At 50.7% G+C, this 20,409-nt stretch overlaps 2 protein-coding genes and 1 pseudogene across 2 annotated transcripts; 1 reads left to right on the top strand and 2 right to left on the bottom strand.

Annotated features, from left to right (window-relative positions):
- Positions 1 to 971: 971 nt before the first annotated feature.
- On the bottom strand, positions 972 to 6,058 carry VPS25 (vacuolar protein sorting 25 homolog). The gene is made up of 6 exons (XM_029212632.1): positions 5,962 to 6,058; positions 5,601 to 5,746; positions 4,631 to 4,684; positions 3,847 to 3,935; positions 3,003 to 3,078; positions 972 to 1,590 (listed from the first exon to the last, which is right to left on the bottom strand). Exons 1-6 carry the CDS (start codon positions 6,012 to 6,014, stop codon positions 1,478 to 1,480), a joined length of 531 nt encoding a protein of 176 aa, XP_029068465.1. The 5' UTR covers positions 6,015 to 6,058; the 3' UTR covers positions 972 to 1,477.
- Positions 6,059 to 10,066: 4,008 nt separating this feature from the next.
- Positions 10,067 to 11,907, bottom strand: RAMP2 (receptor activity modifying protein 2). Its single transcript, XM_029212631.1, has 4 exons — positions 11,699 to 11,907; positions 11,193 to 11,258; positions 10,618 to 10,729; positions 10,067 to 10,488 (listed from the first exon to the last, which is right to left on the bottom strand). The coding sequence occupies exons 1-4, from the start codon at positions 11,796 to 11,798 to the stop codon at positions 10,233 to 10,235; spliced, it is 534 nt and encodes a 177-aa protein (XP_029068464.1). The 5' UTR covers positions 11,799 to 11,907; the 3' UTR covers positions 10,067 to 10,232.
- LOC114888979 lies at positions 11,811 to 13,333 on the top strand (annotated as a pseudogene).
- Positions 13,334 to 20,409: the final 7,076 nt, after the last annotated feature.

The following is a 20,409-nucleotide window of genomic DNA, read 5'->3' as shown; positions in this document are numbered from 1 at the left end:
CCTACTCCCCCAGAGCCGCCCCCTCGGAACCACGAGCGCAGTGGAGCCCGTGGCGCAGCCCCTCACCTCGGCCACCGCCCCGCCCCCGGCCGCTGGCCCTCCTCCCCCTGGCCTCCCGGAGAACCCGCCCTCAGTCTCATTCCGAAGCCGGAGCCGGGTGCGAGGCGGCGGTGTGTCCTCCCGCACTACGAGTGCGCAAACCTGTCTGGGGGAACACGGTACTGGGACAGGGAGATGAAAAGTGACCGCGGCTCCCCGGCCCTAGAAAGGGGGGTGGTGAGGAGGAGGCTACCACCAGCCTGCACGACCCAGATAAGGTAGCGCCACCCCCTCCTAATCGTCCGGAATGGCCCCAGGCCGACAATACAGAGGTCAATGGAAAGATCTGGTTTTCTCCGACGTCGCAGTTCCCAGTCCCTCCGGGCTGCACAGGGATGGGTGTGTGCACCCCAAAGCCAGCCCCTCCCCCAAACCAAGGACCAGGTCACCCATCCTCTCCACCTCCCCACCTTGACCGCATCCTGGCCGGAGTGGCTGTTTTTGCTCTGTGGGCTCTCCTTCCTCCCCATTTGCCAAAGTTTCTACTAAACCGAAGTCCATATCCGGTTTACTCCCCCTCAGCTCCCCTTGGCCTCAACTACCCCACCCAGAGCAGATGGATGGAGGGAGGGGCTTCAGAGTAGTTCAGGACTTCCACGGGGAGATGGTGAGGGAGGGGGAAGTCGTTAAGCTACTCCATTTTAGAGACAGAAAGCAGTCTGTCCCCAAGCTGTGTGCCATCGGCACTCCCCCACACAGCCCACCCGGCAGATGTAAAACCACAGGCTCACTGGAGCCCGCCAGCACGAGAGGACCTTTTCAAAGGCCATAGGCATTCTCTTCCCTCTCCTAGGCTGGGATTCACTCAGGGGGTTAACACTTCACAGCCTTCCCTTTGCCCACTCCAGTAATAACCTCAGCAGCAGGCAGTAGGGTTAAGCTTTTTAATATCATAAATCAGTGTCCGGCCCCACCTCTCATTGCCAGGCCCCTTCCCGGGCCTCCTATCTTCACATTGCCTGAAAGGCTGCCTGCAGCCAGGGCTTCGCCCATCCCCTAGAAAAGATCCAGCACCAGCAGCATGAGAGAGGAGGCAGCAGCAGCTAAAGGGGTGGGAGGGGGAAGAAACAGAAGCTTGTGCAGGTGCAGGTGTGTATGTACTTACGTGTGTCACACAAATGAAGTTTGTGTTTAGGTTTACAGACCCCAGCTCACGAGAGGAGGTGAGGCAGGGAGCAGCACATCTTTTCTCCCTGGCACCTCAGCCTCACCCTATCCCAGGGACAGACACATGGGATAAGTGGGAAACCCACCCCTGGACTGCAGCCCTTTGGAGTCTGGTGGAGTCACGGATCCAATCTGTGGGGACACTTGGTCTGTCTCCCTTTGAAAGCCCTGGAAGGGTAGGAGGTAAGAAGTAAAGGGAGACAGGTTTCTGCTAGAAGAACTTGACACCTCGGCCATCGCTGACAGTGATGATCTCGGCCTTGTGCTCCTGCTGTAGGGCCTGCAGAGCCCGCAGTAGGGTTGCCTCATCCAGCCCGTGGAACTCTGGACAGGGAGAGATGGGTAGTCAGGGACACTCAGCTCCTCAGGGCTCAAGACCTCTGAGAAGAGCAGTCCAGCTGGAAACAGAACTTTCCAGGCCAGCTGTACTGCTACAGCTGCCCCCACCCACCCTTCCTGGGTATTCCTTAGGAGTAAGGAGTGGAAGAAAGCCTGAGTCAACATGAAATGGGAGTTCATGCTTATTCCCCCTTCCTGTTTCTTCTGTCAGACTCAACCCACACGCACCCTCGCACTAACACCCCCCGCCGCCCACTAGTGTCTGATATACAAGAGTAACACCGTTTGCTTGTGGGCCACAAAGAAGGGGCCCTGACAATCAAGTGTAGGGAGGTCAAGTCCCTTGTCACTGTATGCTGACCCTAACTGCATCTGTACCCATTGGGAGGACCTGTTCTAACACAAAGAGGTATAGCCATGCCTCTGGCCAGGAGACGGTTAAGGTCCAGCACAGATATCTGCCCTTTCCTACTGAAAAGGAACAAGGCTGGGAGCCAAGGGCCCCCTGAGTATCTGGAGATATGGCAAGATACTGCAGGGAGATGTGAGAGGCAGGAGGCAAGCCCTAACAGGCTTGCACACCTCACCCCCTGCAGGGGCCCAGCTCTTGAGTCAGGGAGCTTGCTTTCTGAGGAAGCTTCCAGCTTTGCCTGGCCTGAGCGGTGGGCTGGGCAAGGCTGCAGCACTGAAGTCATGGCAATGACGGTGGGAGTAGCAAGCAGAGGCCTGCAGGAAAGTGGGGGGAAAGCCAAGAGCTGTAAACTCTGCTGGGGCAGCCAGGCCTGGCAGAAAGGGGAGATGCCCCTTTTTCCCCAGCTCAGATTGGTACTTTTGGTGATCCTGGGAATCAGAATATGAAGTCAGAGATAAAAGAGCTGAGAGAGTATTTACACTATGTAAAAATCAAACAGTATACAAATCCTTGTCTGGCCAGAAACCATAGTATTCTAAAGGGCAGGGGGTGGGGATGGGAGTGTTGGCCCAATCCCTTCAGCTGACACCCACAGATCTTGAGCCCTCTATAATAAAGGGTGAAAGAAAGCCTGAGTCAGCAAGGAATGAAATTTCAGGCTTAATCTCCTGCCCTAGTTCCTCATTCGGCATCTCTACCAATAATTCTTAACTTTTCATGGGTCACAGATGCCCTTCAAAATCTTATAATATGGACTCTATGCTGAGAAAAATGCACATACACCCCCACAAACAAAATCTGTGGGTTCTCTGCATGTGAATTCAGATGGTTTATGGAAATCTTGGACATGGGTTAAGAACCTTTGTATTATTTAGTATTTGGAATTTAGAGGCAGAAAAATGGGAAATCTGAATGTCAAGTAAACAAAAATTAGACGGAGGAGGATTCAGATAACAAAACTGGGGAGAAAGGGAAAAAGCATTACCCTCATCCTCTGTGTCTTCCCCATTGGTCAGTTCGTACAAGGTGAACACGGAGTTGTTCTGGCCACTCCTGGAAACCTATGGACACAGAAAACAGGGACTGAATAAGAACCAGGAATTTCCTGGGAGAAGGTAAACTCACCAGCTCCACCTCTCTGACCCAGGAATGATACTTGTTCCCAAACCAGAGCTGTCACCTCAGCAGAGGAGTGGCCTAAAACCCCAAACCCTACAGGTGCTATATTTATACATGTACACACACGCTCGGAACCACTAAACCACAGGCCTTCACGTGTCTGAGTAGTGACCTCTCATTCTGGTTGTTTTCCTGTTCAAGAATGGGTGCTGTGTGTTTGTTATATTTGGGTTGTTGACGCTTCTTCCCCATCTCTCTCCCTTGGGAATGTTTAGGGCTGGTGGTGACAGGGAATGCAGGGGAGAGAGTCTGTCCCCACACCCACACTGTTCAGAAAGTCTCATTTATATTGTGGACAGCCCCATAAGGATGTAGTGGGGGAGGGGCTCCAGGTTTTTGTGTTTTTTCCCCTTCCTTTCCCCATTTATCTCCTGTGGCCAGAGGCTCCAGCCAACAATAGTACTCGTGGTTTCCAGTACTGCATTCTCCAAACATGGCCTCGCATAGCCTCTGGCCTCCTACAGGCAAAAAAAGGAAAGTTCTTTCCAGCCAGGGAAATTGAATCATTGAAAGAGGCTTGCCTGGAAGACCTACACTTCCTCTTTCTGCCCCCTCCCACTCTGCTCAGTCTGGATCTGAAAACACCAGGCATCTGCTGAGCACAGATTCATTCTCCTTTGCCATGGGTCACTGCGTCACAATAGTCTCACCCACTGATAGATGAGCTTCCCCCATTCTTCTGGCCTCCGCCACATGATCAGGAAGCTAGACTTGTTCTTATCCAACCACTCGAGGTTCCCTGCAAAACAGATACTTATGAAAGCACCATGCTATAAGAAGAGACAATGAGGCACAAACCAAGGTGGAAGAGAGTGGAAGAGGCTCAGCTTTCAGGCAGAGAAATTCAAGAATTGTTTTACTATTGCTATCCGCAAGGCATCCATTCTCCTCTTCAGGTCTTGGGGCACAGATGGAGAGATTTCAATTTTGTATACCAGTGGGGGAAAAGAGCCCAGGGAGTTGAGCTACCGCACAGAACACTCTGGGCTCCAAGCCAGGAGAGGAAAAAAAAAAAAGTTCTTAAAAGAAAAGACTTCTGGGGGCTTCCCTGGTGGTACAGTGGTCGAGAATCCGCCTGCCAATGCAGGGGACATGGGTTCAAGACCTGGTCCGGGAAGATCCCACATGCCGCGGAGCAACAAAGCCTGCGAGCCACAACCACTGAAGCCCGCGTACCTAGAGCCCGTGCTCTGCAACAAGAGAAGCCACCTCGATGAGAAGCCCGCGCACCGCAATGAAGAGTAGCCCCTGCTCGTCACAACTAGAGAAAGCCTGCGTGCAGCAACAAAGACTCAATGCAGCCAAAAATAAAAATTAATTAAAAAAAAAAAGCCACTGAAGGGTTAAAAAAGAAAATGAAAAGACTTGTGCTAATCTGCCCTCAGGAAAACCCAACTAGGATGAAGAATAAGGAATCTGGGGAACTGAACCCACCTTTCTTCCTCAGTTCCTCTAATACAACCTGGATTGATTCCACAGGCAGCTTCCCTGGTTTAAGGTTAAGGGAATGGTATTAATGGAATGAACTGGGTGGGATAAAATTTCTCAGAGCCAGGCTTATGCTACAAACTACCCTTCTTCTCCCACCTACACACATAGATGTGCAATGCCCCAACAGGATATAAACTGGCATTTTCTGCATATTGGGGGGAGGAAAGTAAAGAGAAACTAGTGTAATTAAAAGGAAGAGCTTTAGGGGCTTCCCTGGTGGCGCAGTGGTTGAGAGTCCGCCTGCCAATGCAGGGCACGCGGGTTCGTGCCCCGGTCTGGGAAGATCCCACATGCCGCTGAGCGGCTGGGCCCGTGAGCCATGGCCGCTGAGCCTGCGCGTCCGGAGCCTGTGCTCCGCAATGGGAGAGGTCACAACAGTGAGAAGCCCGCGTACTGAAAAAAAAAAAAAAAAAAAAAAGGAAGAGCTTTAGAGAATGAAAGGTACTATCATTTCTCACCCTCTGTCATCTCTCCTTCCTCCAGCCATTCTCTAGATATTTTAGGGATGAATCAGGCAGCAAAAGAAAACAACCCTTACTTCCTGGGACAAGGAGAGTAGGCAGAGAAAATTACTAAAGGTAATGCCAGAGTTTGAGCCTCATACAGAGGACAAAAGTTTCAACGAGTCAAAAAGGCTCAGGTTGAAAAACTTGGTACTTGGCTTCAGGGCAGAAATTCTAAGATCTGAATGACACCTGGGTACTCATCACTGCCGCGGACAAGAGGGCTTGGTGCTACATTTGGGTTGGAGCTGGAGGTAAAATGGATGTCAGCTGCAGAGTCTGGCTCTTTCCCAAGGCCAGTTGGGGTGGGAACCTGCCTTCTGTGGGTGAAGAGGAGTGTGAGGTCTGGGCACGTGGGAAAGTGTGGAAGTGCATGTGTGGGGGGTGTGGAAGAGCCTGAGGGAGGATACGCTGTAGCTTCACGTTGTTGAAGAGCGGGCTCTCCTGAGCTTCCATCACCGTCATGCTGGACTGTTTGTGCAGGCGACAGAAGGACAGGACTAGCGAGCACCAGGCGGCCAGCTGCTTCTGCCGAGTGTCCACGTTCGGTTGCAACCTGCCGGGTGAAGCGGGTGGGGCGCAGAATTAGAGGAAGTGAGAGGGCGAGCGGCAGCACTTGCCAGGGGCGCGTTCGGGGGAAGAAAGTGAGGGACTGAGGGTGGCGGCGACCGGATCCGTTCTCCCCCTCCCCATTTGAAGCATCAGTGCTGAGCCCGGGGTCCTAGGGAGGGGAGGGAGGCCCAGCGGGGCTTCTCGGGGTCTGAGCCTCACGTAAAGAAGGGCGGGAAGCGATACTGCCACGGCCACTCGAAACTCATCGCCATCGTAGTAGCCCAGGAAACCCGGAACCCGCCGGCAAAGGACTTCCGGTCTCCTCTCCGGCACGTCCGGGCAGAAAGCACGGCAGAAAGGTTCCGGCTTCCTCTGGGGAGAGGGGCTGCCCAACGGGAGGGATCGTCCTCGTCAACCCGTCCCTTCCTATTATCCCCAAATCCTTACCGTCTAGAGCAGAAACGGCCCTGAGAAGTCTTCTGATTCCACCCCAGAGAAGGGCAGTCACTCCCCCAAAGTGGGCACAGTTAGTAGAACTGCAAGTAGAACCCAGGTCTCCAGAACCCAGCCTAGACTTGTTTCCACTATACTAGGCTTCTTTTAATATCAACATTTGTGTCATTTAACTTCAATCCCTCGCAGTTGCCCTCAATTCCTGTGTCCTTCGACTCCATCATTCCCCAGGAGCTCATTTGTAGCTTTTATCGCTTGAAATGGCTCTGCTTCCATTATTCAGAGCCGCCGTATTTGAGCACAGCCACCTCTCTCTCACCTCTCCCACGTCCTCACCTTTCTAACCTCAAGTCCCTGGACCCCTTTTGGTCTTATCTGACTCCTTCCCCAGCCTAGACTACTCAATTCTGTCCCCTTGCCTGCCTACCTGCTGCTCAGTTTCCAAACCAGGGTCGTTGATCCCTGCCCACCTCCCCACCCCACCCCCATCTTCTTTTTTTCACGCCTGGGCCCAGGAGTATTACTGAAAAAAAAAAAAAAAAAATTCACCGGAACCTGCTGACTGAACCCCAGATCCCTGACTGACCTCATTGCCGGGCAATCAGTGCGGCCCAGTGATGCTTTGTCTTTTATTGGCTCCCTGTCATATCCCTCAAGGTAACTCTTCAAACTTTTCCACACTCATCATGCCATTCCACCTGTTCCCATCTCCTCCATCTCTGCAGAATGCCCTTCCCTTCTATTTTTATGAGACTGAGGCCATGCATGTGAACCTCTTAATCTTTCCTCTCTGTCATCACACTGGATTCATCTCTCAAAAATTCCTCTCATTTTTACTCCTTCCTTTTGGACTCAAAGGAAGAAGTATCACTCTTCCTTTACAAGGTCAACCCTTTGGCAGCTGATTGCCTCTCCTTTCCAGTTTCCTCCAGGACTTCTCTGTGTATCATATTCCCTCTTTCCCTTTCCCCTGGCTCCTCTCGTCTACAAACATGCTGACGTCATCCCTACTGGAAAATATGTAGTTCCCTTGACTCTACCACCCTCTCAATTTCCTGTCTGATCTCTAACATCTCCCCCACCAAAGTCCATCCTACACTGTGTACAGTTCCTGGTCCACAGACGTGCCCAACAAATATTTGTTGAATGAATGAATGAATGAACCATTCAATAGATAATGTTCTCTTGGGACTTCCCTGGTGGTCCAGTGGTTGGGACTTTGCCTTCCAGTGCAGGGGGTGCGGGTTCGATCCCTGGTTGGGGAGCTAAGATCCCACATGCCTCGTGGCCAAAATACCAAAACATAAAACAGAAGCAGTATTGTGACAAATTCAATAAACTTTAAAAATGGTCCACATCAAAAAAAAAAGTTCTCTCAAAGGGTACCATTTCCTTTGCTTCCATGGCACTGCTTTATCCTTGTTCTGCTATCTCTTTGATCTTTCCCTTTGTCTTCTTCTGTCCTCATTGTTTACATGTGGGTGTTTCCTAAAGGACCTTAGCCTTCTTCAGTACACCTTCTCTCCGGGAACTCTCATCCCTTTCATGGCTTCACATGGCTTTTCTGTGCAGGGGACTCCTAACCCTATATTTCTAGCTCTAACCCTTTTCTACCACTAGCAGCACCACCACCACTCCCATTTCTAACTCTCTACGGTATATAACAGCTTGTTCCATTGTTATTCATATTATACACCATTTTCTTCAGGCCAGCTTCTCCTTCTAATGACACCCAGGTTCAAAGCCAGAGTCAGCTCTAACCTCTCCTCTACTTCACCTTCATATCCAAATCCCTCCCCTATTTTTAATAACCTTTCCTAATTTTTATTTTTTTAATTGCTTTTTTTTCTGCTCACTTTTTAAATTAATTAATTTTTTATTTTTGGCTGTGTTGGGTCTTTGTTGCCACGCACGGGCTTTCTCTAGTTGCGGCAACTGGGGGCTACTCTTTGTTGCGGTGCACTGGCTTCTCATTGAGGTGGCTTCTCTTATTGCGGAGCACAGGCTCTAGGCGCATGGGCTTCAGTAGTTGTGGCACGCGGGCTCTACAGTGCAGGCTCAGTAGTCGTGGCTCACGGGCTTAGTTGCTCCACAGCATGTGGGATCTTCCTGGATCAGGGCTTGAACCCGTGTCCCCCGCATTGGCAGGCGTATTCTTAACCACTGTGCCAACAGGGAAGTTCCCTACTTTTTAATTTTTTCCATTTCCCCATTCACCACTCCTTTGGTCCATGCCCTTGTTCTCTCAAACCTGGATTATTGCAATAATTTTTTAACTCACCTCCCTTTCGACACTTTCCCATAGGGGAATGTACTCCATCTAAGGCCTAGTCAGGTGCCAACTCCACAATCACCCTCCTGTGATCTCACCTCCTGTGACTGCACCTTAGCTAAATGGGCCCCTCCTTCCTTTGCACTCAGAAAACATTTGGCTTGCATCCCTTGCATGACTCTCATCACACACTCCACTGTTTTTATTTGTGTACATGTCGGCTCCCCTACTAGATGAAAGCCATTGAAAGCAGAAGCCAAGCCTTATCTAACTTATCTTCCCAACACAATAAGCAATATACAGTGTCTTACAGCAACATGCCTTTGATGTATATTAGTAAAATGTATGAAGGCAAATATGGGTCAAAAAGAGCATAGATATATCCTTGGAGAAGACAGATGCATTCATGGAAACAGAGCAAAGATTTCTCTCTGGTGAAAACTCTAAATGTCCTAGGGAATAGGTATGTCTCTAGAGAGCCAGATGTGTCCTGAGAGGAGAAGTGTGTCTCAGAGAATAGATATGTTCTAGAAGCATATAGGTATATATCTGTGGAACAGACAGGCATGTCCCAGGAAGTGGATATGCATGTACTCAGAGAAGCTTACATTTCAACAAGGAGGGAAGGAGAGTTCCTAAAGAGGTGCCAGGTGCCACAAGGAATAAACAGGTGTCTTTTTGAAGAACAAAGTTATGCTCTAGACATTTTTGATGACCTGGCAGGTTTGTCCCAGGGAGAACTGGAGGTGAAGTTTCCATGGGGAGAACTGGGCCTCACCATCCAGGGAACATATAGGAGTGTCCATATACAGAAATGTGGATCGCTAGGTATGTCCCTAAGAAGTGGGAAAGGGAGCATAAGTATGGCTCAAGAAGCTAACAGAAGCATCCAGTGAAGAACTAGTGGTTGCTATGGGGATGACAGGTCTCTGATCACAGGGTTCAGTTCTGAGCTTCTTCCGGGCCACGTCCATCTTCTGGTTGTTAGCTTTAGTGGACACCAGGGGGCAGTGTGTGGCCAGGCTGCAGGCCACACCCACCCAGGGTCCAGGACAATGTAGGATGAGGGCCAAGGACCTGGAGGGGAAGTCCTGTGGCCAGTCTAGTAGAGGAAGCCTCTACTGCCTTCGCCCTCAATCCTGAGGTCCTTAGGGATGGACTCCTGTTGGTCAGATCAGAGCTCCTATTCCCAGGCCCTGGGAGGAAACTGAGGCATCAGGAAAGCGAAAATTCAGGGCTCCTGGGTGGCACCCCCTTCCTTCTTGCAGGAGCCATGGCAAAGTGTCCTCCCTCATCCTACCCCCCTCACCTCCCCGGCTGCTCTCCAGACCGGAAGGGAGTCTCTTCCTGCACGTTTCCTGGAGCTGGGTTTGGATAGACGCAGGAAAGGCCTGGCCTTGGGAGGAGGAAGTATATGGGTGTGGCCTTTGGGTGGGGGAAGGGGTGGTGGGGGGCAGGTAAGTGAACAAAACAGTGGGACTATCCAGATTCTTCACGCTCTGCTGCTCAGAACAGAGGGCCTGTGGGAATGGCAGAGACTCTGGGAAGGACACAGGCCCACTGGGATGGGGAGGGGAACAGTGTACAAAAAAAGACAGTTTTATTTTGAAGATTACAGAACTTGAGCCTTGACCCCACGCAGCTTCCATTTCCACCGATCTAAGGATCTGCAGTTGGGGTAGGAGTGAGAGAAGGAAGTAGGGAGGGGAGGGGAGAGACCTGCAGAGGAAAGGAGTAAGATGGCGGCTGAAGAGCTCACGCCACCCTAGGTCTGGGCTTCACTGTCTTTACTCCTCCACACCACAAGGGTGACGAGAAAGGGGATGAGGCAGATGGGGGCTATGATCATGGCCAGGAGCACATCCTCTGGGGGGTCTGAGAAGGGGGGCTGCCCCAGGGAGCAGTTGGCAAAGTGGATCTGGTGAGTCTCAAAGATGATCTGTTCTGCCCAGGGATTGGGGAAGCCCAGGCCAAACTCTTCTGCATTCCTTTCCAAGCAGTCTCGAAGGATGCTGTAAGGCCTGGGGACAGGAGAGGACTAGAGTGAGGGAAGGGTTGGGCCCAAAAAGAGGACTGTCCCACACTCACTCAAGGCCCACAAGGAGCAAGCCCCAGCCCTGGCCCAAGCCGCCCTCCAGCACTGCCCCTACCTGCTAATGAGTGCCCAGTCACACCAATCCTTTTCGATAGAGTCCATTTGAACCTTATAATCATCCCAGCAACGTAGGACATTTGTCTCATACTTCTCCTCCACTGTTTTCCCTGTGGGCAGAGATGCTGCACATTGACCACACCCCTACGCCACCCTCCAGGCCCTCTGGTCCAGGTACTTCCATTGAGGAACCACTGTTCCCGTCTTCAAATATGGGAACTACCCCGAGAGCCTCAGAAGCCTTCCCAAGCAAGACAGTCCTGGCTGAGGAGAGAGTCTCAGCTCAGGAAAACTTTAATGTCTTCCATGTGCCCAGCACTACCCCGCCTGCCAAGAACTTCCACATACACTTTTTCTGGGATCTTCTAATCCACCTGTGAGGTGGGGCCAGCTCAGAGCCGGCTGGAGGCTTTGTGGGATGAGAGGTAGACCACAAGGAACCCCAAGAGAGAACAGAGCAGAACTTAGGGGCACCAATTGGGTTTGGGGCCTGGCTTGTGAGAAAGGGACACTCCCCACTGACCTCTCTTCTCCTTGCCCTGGGCCACCCTCCCACAGCTGCTGGGTACTCACCTTCTGACTTTAAGACGTCTGGGGTGGGAAGAAGTTGAGCCAGGGACTCCTGGGGCTTCAGGACAGCTGTGGGCAGAAAAGGGGCAGGGAGATGGGATGCTGGGGATCTGGAGCCTGGAGGAAGGGCTGTGTGGGTTGGGGGCTGAGACCCTTGGAAGTCAGGGCTACTCTCAGAAAAAAAAGAGAAGCAATCCAGGCCCCCACGGGATGCCTCAGTGCCCAGAAGAGAGGGGCTGCGCCAATTCATTCCCACTCACATCCAAACCCCTCCCTCCTTGCCAGCTCCAGACGTCCCAAGACCTCTCTGTGGGACCCGGGCACGCCAGCTTTTCCCCAGTGGGAAGCAGCTCGCGCTGCGCCCTCACCGTGGTGGGGCCAGGGACCGTCCAAAGAGCAGCGCTGTCCGCACCCGCACCCCGGGGCCCGTTCCGGTCTTGGCCGTCCAGCCCGTCTCCCCTCCAGGGCCTCCCGCGCCTCCCGCCCGGGCCTCGGGGCGCTGCGCTTACCGCCCAGCAGCAGGAGGAGGCGGAGCGCTGCCGGTCGCCCGGCGCCGGTCGCGGGGAGCCGCGGGCCGCCGGCAGCGCGCTCCGCCCGGAGCGAGGCCATCGCGCGGCGAATAGGCGAGGAGGAGCGGCGGCGCTGAGCCGGGCCCGGGCGGGGGCGCCTATATCCCCGTCCCAAGCCGCAGGAAGCCGCGCCGCTTCCTCGCAGGGGCTGGGACGGCTGCGGCCACGTGGGGGGCGGGGGCGACGCCCGGGGCCGGCGGGCTGGAGGGGGAGTCGCTGCCCCACCCGGCCCTGGCGCCCGCCGCTCCCTCCGCCTGGCCGACGTTGGCTCACCCTTTCTGCTAGCTCACCCTGCGGGGCTGGACAGCTCCCCTCGTAACCCCAGAACCGGCATCCATTTCCTGGGCTCGGCTGCGTGGCGCCCAGGACTCGTCGAGGTCTCTGAGCCTCCGCTCCCCGGACTCTAGCAACCCCTTCCCTTCCTCTGCGAGGCGGCAGGGGCGTGGGGGGGGGGCGGGTACCGAAAAGAGGGAGGGGTTTGGGAGCTCAGAGGGCCTCTGAACGCTGCCGTTTCTAAGGCTGGGGGTTGGGGCTGTCCGGGGCCGTGGGGGAAGGGGCCCGTGGAGCTCGGCTCAGAGTTCCCTTTCCTTGGGAACACCCACTGATGTCAGCCCGCCTGCCAAAATCGAGGAGGAGGAGGAGAAGAGGGAGCCAGACCTTCGGAGTCTGGAGAAGGCCTGGGGATAGAGGTAGAGGGGAAAGCAAAGTCCGAATACCCTGCCTTCGAGGCACCCCCCTGGGGCCTAGACCCACGAACCAGATTGAGTGCAGTGGCAAAAGTAAGACTGCTCCATTCCCAAGAAGAAGGTGGCCACAACTTCTCAGGGCCAAGGTTGTGAAAAGGGAAGGTTTAGAACCTACAATGTGTGACTTCATTCATGAGGTGGGTACATTATTTACAGAGGAAGAAGCGAAAGCCCAGGGGAAAGTGCTCAGGACTTGAGCTCAGAAGCCCTGAGTCCTAATTCCGTCTTCCCATTTTCCAGCTATATAGCCTGGAATGACCTCAGTTACCTTCATGAATTCTCAGATTGCTCCCATGTGAAACAGGGACGTTACCCTCCTCACTGATCTGTAGTGAGAGTGACACTTGTGAAAGGGCACTGCACTCACTTAGACAGATGCTAGTTTCCTTTCCTCCTTTCCTAAGGACTTGCCTAAAGCCACACAGCTGAGCAACAGCAAGGCTGAGCCTGGGGCCCCAGCGGCCCTGACTTCTGCCACACCACAGCTGTCTCTGTGTCCTGAGCCAGAGCTTCGTAGGCCTGAAGCAGCCGAGGATCCCAGGAGCTGATTTGGCCATGACGTTCAACTCCAGACACAGCTGTCAGCACCAAACTTTCCTAAATTACTCCCAGACACTGACCCTTGGACTCAGCTGCTGCTGTTGTCCCAGTTTACTGATTCCTTCCCACCACAAATTATCTTGCACCATCTCTCTTCAAATCTTCATCTCGGGGTCCTAGGCTCTTAAATCATGGCCACTGATAACCTGTTGTTCCTCCATAGCTAGGATCAAGAGGTTGCTTTAGCAAGGCATCCAGAGGGAGAAGGGAATTGGCCCACTTGGCATGAACCCCAAAGCCTTCCTGGTGAGGGTCATCTTCTGCAATGGGCAGAAAAGAGCCAGGCTGCCTTGGAGTCACTTCAGGCCAGGGACAAACTCCATTCCTTCCCTCCCACCTGTGATTGCCCTTTTCAGGAAGGAAACATGGGGGCTTCCCTGGTGGCGCAGTGGTTGAGGGTCCGCCTGCCGATGCAGGGGACACGGGTTTGTGCCCCGGTCCGGGAGGATCCCACATGCCGCGGAGCGGCTGGGCCCGTGAGCCATGGCCGCTGAGCCTGAGCGTCCGGAGCCTGTGCTCCGCAATGGGAGAGGCCACAACAGTAAGAGGCCTGCGTACCGCAAAAAAAAAAAAGAAGGAAACATGGTCAAGAGGGAGATTTCTAGGTGATAAGATGGGAGGAGGAAGCAAGGAGGGGCAGAAAGCAAAATCAGCCATTTCCACTGGCCAGAGGCACCTGAGCCCACTGTGGGTAAAGGCTAGGGTTGGGATCAAGATTAAAGTTGACAAAAACAAATGTTGGGTTTTAAATAAGGCAGTATGGTATAATGGATAAAAACAAACATTAATTAGGACTCTGAAGGCAGGTTTTGCCTCTGTCTTGCTGTGTAACCTTAGGTAGGCCATTTCACATTTTTGGAGCTCAACATTTTCATATATAAAATATATATTTGGAGCTCAACATTTTCATATATAAAATCTATATTTTATATATTTCATATATAAAACATTTCATATATAAAATAAAATTTTATATATATATATAAAATTATATTTTCATATATAAAAAGCAAAAGGGAAAATACAAGTGACTTGGTAGAAAGCGGTATTTTAGCCTAGAGTTGGAGTTAAGCTTGCATCATGATGTGGAGACCTCCAAAGGAGAGCTTGTTGTAATCCTCCCTGAACTTGGGAGTTCAAACCTGTTGGAGAATCTGGAAATTTCCTCCCCTCCTGATTCTCCTCTTCTCACTTTTCCTAGCCAGTTGGATGTTTGGCTGTTTTCATTTGACCCCTGGGGGCATCCTGGTAACTGCGGGTCTGCTGCTATGGGGGTCCTTTGGGACTGAACAGGGCTAGAGACCTCACCTTTTCCAAGTTGCCATAGGAAATAGTCCCAGGATCTGCAGCAAGGGGCCAGAGAAGGGTTTCATTAGGGACAGGGGCTGGCTCTTTCATGGGAAGTCGTATTTTCCACCCCTGTGGGCCGTTACCTTTCCTTTCTAAGCCTGTTTCTGCTTTAAAATATATACTTTTTGCTATAAAGACATACTTTTTAATTGCAAGTAATACATAAGTATATACTCATTGCAGAATACTTAAACACAGAAAACGTTATAACCCCATTCCTTTCTCACCTCCCCCAGGTATTTTGGACCTAAAAAAAGCATAAATGGGAATTAATATCCTTGTTCAGCGACTTTTTAAAAATTAGTAATGTCTTGGGTCATCTTTCCATGATACCATATACAGCTGTGCCTCTTTCCTTTTAACTGCAGTGTAGTATTGTCTTCAGTCTTTTTTCCTTATATCTAGTAGAGTCTAGGCTTTGAGTTTCCTACACAATCCCTTATTCCTCTGTCCTTAGCCCACTCCCACCACCAGTGCTTGGGAAGAGAGGGATCTGGTTCTGATCCAGCTGGACATTGACCTGAGATTTCTGGCCTCAACATATATTGACTTCTCCTGGGCAGGGATCTTACCTGCCATGTAAATTTCCCTTCCTATTAGGGGCCAAAGGTCATCCTGCCTGGAGCAGGGGGAGAGGTAACTTGATCCTAAGGAGGAGTGCCACTTCTAATCCTCAGCCTTCCCCCTATGCACACAGACAAGTCCAGAACAACATAGGGGGAGTCAAAAGCACTGGGGGCCTCCTACGCAATGAAATTACATGCAGAGCATCCAGGAATTAGCTTTTCTACTGCATAGAGACAATCATACATGCTGGCCTCTTCCCCAGCTGTCTGCAAAATAAAGAGCAGAGCACAGGAGAAGGTGTGGGGGAGAGCCAGGGTCAGGGAAGCCCGAAGTTCTGGCTGGGGGCAGCTAATCTTTCCAATCTGGAGAGAGGAGACAGGCTTCTTCAGAGGGCAGGGAGGCAGCAGGGAGAACCAGAAGAGCTACAGCCAGGGAGCCAGCTGGCTAAGGGAGGGAAGACAAAGGGGTAGGGACACAACTACTCCGTCTCTCCCCAGCCTCCTCATCTCCAGGGTGCTGGCGTGAAGAGCCTGACCACCTCTCACAGGGAAGAATGGTTACTGGAGAAAACGCTGGCTCTCTTATAATATCTATAAGTTATACGTAAAAAGCAGAGAAAATTGTCAAGCCACGTTCCTCATCAACTGCTGGGGACTTAATAGTAGCAACGTTTATTGAACAATTACTATGTGTTGCAGCGTGTATTCCCTGACACATATGCTGAGTGATTTCCAAGCATTTCTTAAAACTTCACCACCATAACATCAGAATTATCTTGTCCATGGGTGAAATGGGGAAAACAGGAGTGATTTTCTCAAGGTCCCAGAGGAAGTAATTGGCAAAGCCAGGATATGAACCCAGGACCGTTTGATGCTAAGCTTCAGGTCTTAACCATTAGATTTATCACCTCCCTCTCACTCCAGATCAGAATATTGATTCTTTACTGAGTCTTGAAGGGAGGGGAGAAGGGTAGAGAGTTTCTTCCAGGACCAGATGGGCCCCTCCAGAAATAAGAAGATCCCGTTTCACCCAACTCTGTACGCACAACCTCCTCCCTGCTTCCTTCCCTGACCAAGGCTGGACCATGACATCACATGGTGGAGGCTGTTTTTCTGAAAAGAACCCAGGCCAGATTTATAAGAATGACGTTCAGACAGTGTGACTGAAGAGGAACATGGCCAAGAGACCACAGCACACACCCAGCAGTGCTGAGAGCACTGCTGGTCCCTCGGCACCTGGGGCTGACTCATGGTTGCTGTCAGGACCCAGTGCCAGATGCCAGGATTGCTTTCACCCTTCTTCCATTCCTTAGGACTGTCCTCTGAAACCATCCCCAGGAATCCTTCCACCCCTCCCCAGCACCCCAGAAGTCTAGGTGTTGTGTAACATGGGGATGCCCTGAGGGAGCCAAGCAGTGTGCTCAGTGCTTCATACAAATTGTTTCACTTAAAAATCACAACTCAGGGAATTCCCTGGTGGTCCAGTGGTTAAGGCTACACGTTTCCACTGCAGGGGGCATGGGTTCGATCCCTGGTTGGGGAGCTAAGATCCCACATGCCTTGTGGCGTGGCCAAAACAAACAAACAACAAAAACCACCACCACCACCATCAAAAAAACCCTCACAACTCCATTATAGTAGGTACCATAGCAACCCACTTTACAAAGGAGGAAACTGAGGCTAAGAAAGGTTAACACCTGATGGAAGTCAACCTGCTATCCAACCTGTAGACAGAAGGTCACTTATGTGACCTTGTGCAAGTTACTTAACCCCTTTGAGTTTGCCTGTTTTCTTACCTGCAGAAATGGGGTTACTAGCATGTATCTCACTGAGCAGTAGCGATGAAGCGTGTTAAAGCATTTGGCCCGATGTCTGGCACTAGTAAGCATGCAATAAATGGTAGTTACTATTATAATGTGTACCACATATAGTTATGAAACTCTGTTTCCAAGATATTCTGGGATCCTTCCCATTTCATAATTTTGGTTGTTTTCATTACACAACACTCTTTATTGAAAAGAATACAGGCTTTGGAGTCAGTCCTAGCCTGGGTTTGAATTCCAGCCCTCCTACTTACCAGTCAGTCATGTGGCCATGGCCAACGTTGTCAGTCTCCCTGAGCCTCAATGTTCTTCTCTGTAAAACAGGGATAAAAGTACGTACCCCCAGGCATCTTGCAAGGATTGTACGAGATGATGTAGGTTCACCTACAGTCCAATAGCTAATGAATATGTGAATGCTAAAAGCAATTTGTTAAATGTATAAAGAAATGTGATTTATTTTTGGTTCTTTCCATACAATGTCGTTCATGGAATCTGTAGATTATGTATTATACTTTTCTTTCTCCAAAAGAGTTTCCATAGCCTTGTATCTCATCCTAGCTGCAGTGGGGTGCAAAGGGCCGTAGTATCAGCAGCATGGGACCCTGCGGATAAGCCAGGGAAGAAAGAAGGGGGAGTCACAGAACCAAGGGGAACTCCCCTTTCCTGTCTGGCTAGGATTTGTTTGTCTTTCACACAGGCTGTGCCCTGCTGATATGGGGGTCTGTCCAGTGTCCAGCTTTGATTGGCATCTCTAGTACAGAGGAAGTAAGGAGCCCCTTGTCTATTAGGAACTGTTTTCCTCTGAACTTGCAGAGGAGAGTCCCAAACACATTTCTCTTCCTGGCACCACCAGTGAAAGGAAAAAACCATGGAGAAAATCCAGACTTGTGATTCAGAGCTAGAAGACCTCAGAGAAAAGAGGAGGTAGAGTGGAATGGTTTAGAGGGTAGGTTTGGAGTCAGAATGATGGGGCCCAAATCCTGGCCCTGCCATTTACCAGCTGGCTGACCTTGGCCAAGTTCCAGAATCTCTTTAAGCCCTGGTTTCCTCAGTTGTAAAATGAGTGTAAGAATATTGCTGACTTCATATGGAACGAGATGACCTACTGTAAAGCACTTAGCACAATGCCAGGCACATACTGAGTGGTCAGTATTTGAAGGCTATTATTGTCTTTCTACTTCTGCAGTTTTACAGTTGAGGGCCCTGATGGCCAGGAAGGAAGCACAGCTCATTAGCTGTCCACCCGATCAGAGCTACTTCCCAGGCAGCGCCGTGCCAAGAGCGTGTCCCGTGGGATCAAGGCCCTGCATTAACTGTGCCAAGAGAGTGAGAATGGGCAGCACCACCCTAGCTGTGGGGTTGGAGCTTTCCCAGTATGTGCAAAGCAAGGCCTGAATCCCACCAAATAATCCCCCAAAGTAATTCTCCTTCCTGCTGGAATTATTTATTTTGTAATTAACAAAAGCTAAGGAGGCCCTTTCTAATATTTTGGCTTGGAGGTTCAGAGTTTAAACTTCTAAGAGCCATGGACAAGGGTTTATTGTGGGCCTGTTCTTACTTGCTGAATTGAATGCATTATTATGATCCCTAAGCAACTAGGGGTCAGGAGATAAGTACCTGAGGCGGAAAGCTGGGGTTTTGAGATTAGAAGACAAAATGTCCAGGAGTGGAGAGGCTTCAAAAATCGAGCCATGTTTCCAGGCTCGGTAATGTCCAGACCTCAACTTGCTTTGGAGCTGCCTTTGCTCTAAGTGTTCAGGGAGGGGTCTGGCACTTCAGCTGGCCCGGTCAAGGCCTGGGCAGCAGCTTGTTTCTGGTGACCTTCATGCAGGCTTTAAGGCTGTGCTTTGTTTTGTTTGCTTGTTTGTTTCTCCACAGCAGGGTGGCCTTTCCCTGCTTCTGGGTGGGAAATGCGGGAGGAGGGAAGATGGGTTGCTCCCATCTCCACAGCTGTGTTTACATTTCCCTGTCAGGGACTGTCTGGGGCCCAACGGTTCCTCAATCCTCTGTGTCCCTTCAGAGAAAAGCTATTTGATATCCCTGTGGGCTTTACAAGGGAGGGGCAGAATGAGCAGAGGGGTTACCGTGGAAGGGAGGAAAGTTGGAAGGGAGGAAGGAACAGTGCAGAAAGCCCTCTTTGAATTCTGGGAAGCATCAGCTCCCTCCCTTTCTACTAGTGGCCTGAAGACCAGCAGGGGACAAAAGTACACTTAGAACTTGCCTGCCCCAGAAGAAACAGAACACGTGACATGTCATTTCTAATCACTGGGTGGAACAAAATCTTGCTTGTGATGGGGTTGTGAGTGCACAGAGCCGAACAGTCTTCCCTGAGGCTTCTTTGGGGCCAGTGGTCAGAGATACAGCATGTTAAAGCCAATAAGATCATGCTAAAATACATGCAAATTAAAAAGGATTTAAGAAAATGGTCAAGTAAATAATGCTCTTCTTCTCCAGGGAGCAAGTTGAGCTGGTATTAATCAGTATATTAGTGTTGCTGGACTCTCGGCCAAGCCCAGGAGAATGGCTGCCAAGGCAAATCAGGCATCAGGTTTCAGAAATTAAACACATTATTTTATTTTTCCACAATAGGGAACTTTCAGGAAAAAAAAAAAAGTCCTATTAGGCTACTCAGCACACTTTGTCCAGTTTCCTTCAGCCCCAGAGGCCTCCAGTTTAAGAGCAAGATGAGCAACTGGAAGCCAGGAGTGACACAGTTATTCCTTTCTCCTATTAACTGCCTGGGGGTGGGGCTGGGAGGAGTGGGGCAGGGGTGATGGTACTGTTTTTCAAAGGTCTAGTAGCTGACCACTTGCCAACAGTTTTTCTACGAATTTATAGGGCAAAGACGTAAAGGGTTGGAAAAGAAAAAGTTAGAGGAAGCGCTGGCCAAAGATTGGCTGATAGCGTCTCATGGACCATGGTCAGCTAAGAAGGAGCCTGGTCTCAGGAAAAACTCTCTCCCATCAGAGAGGGAGAGAGGAACCAATTGGCAGACAAATTTTCCCCAAGAACCCCACACTTACTGGTGATGTGGAAAGTTGGTTTTATAATCCTCTAGTGAACAAGGATAACTAAACCCTGGGTTTAGTCCTATGTCAAACATTGTGATGGATATCAGAGAGGTAGACAGCCTGGTAGCGAGTGTAAAGTGGTAATGGAGTTGAAGCTGGGGGAGATCCTGGAGGGCTGGCAGGAGGAGGTGGAGCTTGAGCTGCATTGTACACTCTGATATGTACAGATATATCCCCTCTCCTTCCTTCCTTTCCACCTCAAAATATTTTTGTAACCATATTTTCTTTGTTATCACAGAATGTCTTTGTATCTCTCCTCTTGTCACTTGGCATACTTCCTGAAAACCAAGTGGTCCACTTCCATGGTGTTAGTTAACAACAATAAGCTGATGGTTCTCAAACTGCTCTCCAGTCTCAGTCCTGACATTCAGATCTTCTGAACATCTCTCCTTAGATAACCCAGATTCGTTTTTTTTTTTTAACCTGCTGCCTGTCCCCTTCCCCCCCTTTAAACCCATATTCGTTTTTTTTTTTTTTTTTTTTTTTTTTTTTTTT

The sequence above is a fragment of the Monodon monoceros genome, unplaced genomic scaffold (assembly GCF_005190385.1).
Source record: "Monodon monoceros isolate NGI ecotype Baffin Bay Population unplaced genomic scaffold, NGI_Narwhal_1 Super_Scaffold_9, whole genome shotgun sequence".
Classification (NCBI taxonomy): domain Eukaryota; kingdom Metazoa; phylum Chordata; class Mammalia; order Artiodactyla; family Monodontidae; genus Monodon; species Monodon monoceros.
This window is presented reverse-complemented; position numbering and strand designations above follow the sequence as displayed.

Coding starts and splice junctions, on each gene's coding strand:
- RAMP2 (XM_029212631.1), bottom strand. CDS start 11,798: ATGGCCTCGCTCCGGGCGGAGCGCGCTGCCGGCGGCCCGCGGCTCCCC. Junction 10,730..11,192: donor AGACGTCTTAAAGTCAGAAG/GTGAGTACCCAG, acceptor CTCTGCCCACAG/GGAAAACAGTGGAGGAGAAG. Junction 10,489..10,617: donor GACTGGGCACTCATTAGCAG/GTAGGGGCAGTG, acceptor TCCTGTCCCCAG/GCCTTACAGCATCCTTCGAG.
- VPS25 (XM_029212632.1), bottom strand. CDS start 6,014: ATGGCGATGAGTTTCGAGTGGCCGTGGCAGTATCGCTTCCCGCCCTTC. Junction 4,685..5,600: donor CAACAACGTGAAGCTACAGC/GTATCCTCCCTC, acceptor ACCTTAAACCAG/GGAAGCTGCCTGTGGAATCA. Junction 1,591..3,002: donor GGAAGACACAGAGGATGAGG/GTAATGCTTTTT, acceptor CTCCCTGTCCAG/AGTTCCACGGGCTGGATGAG.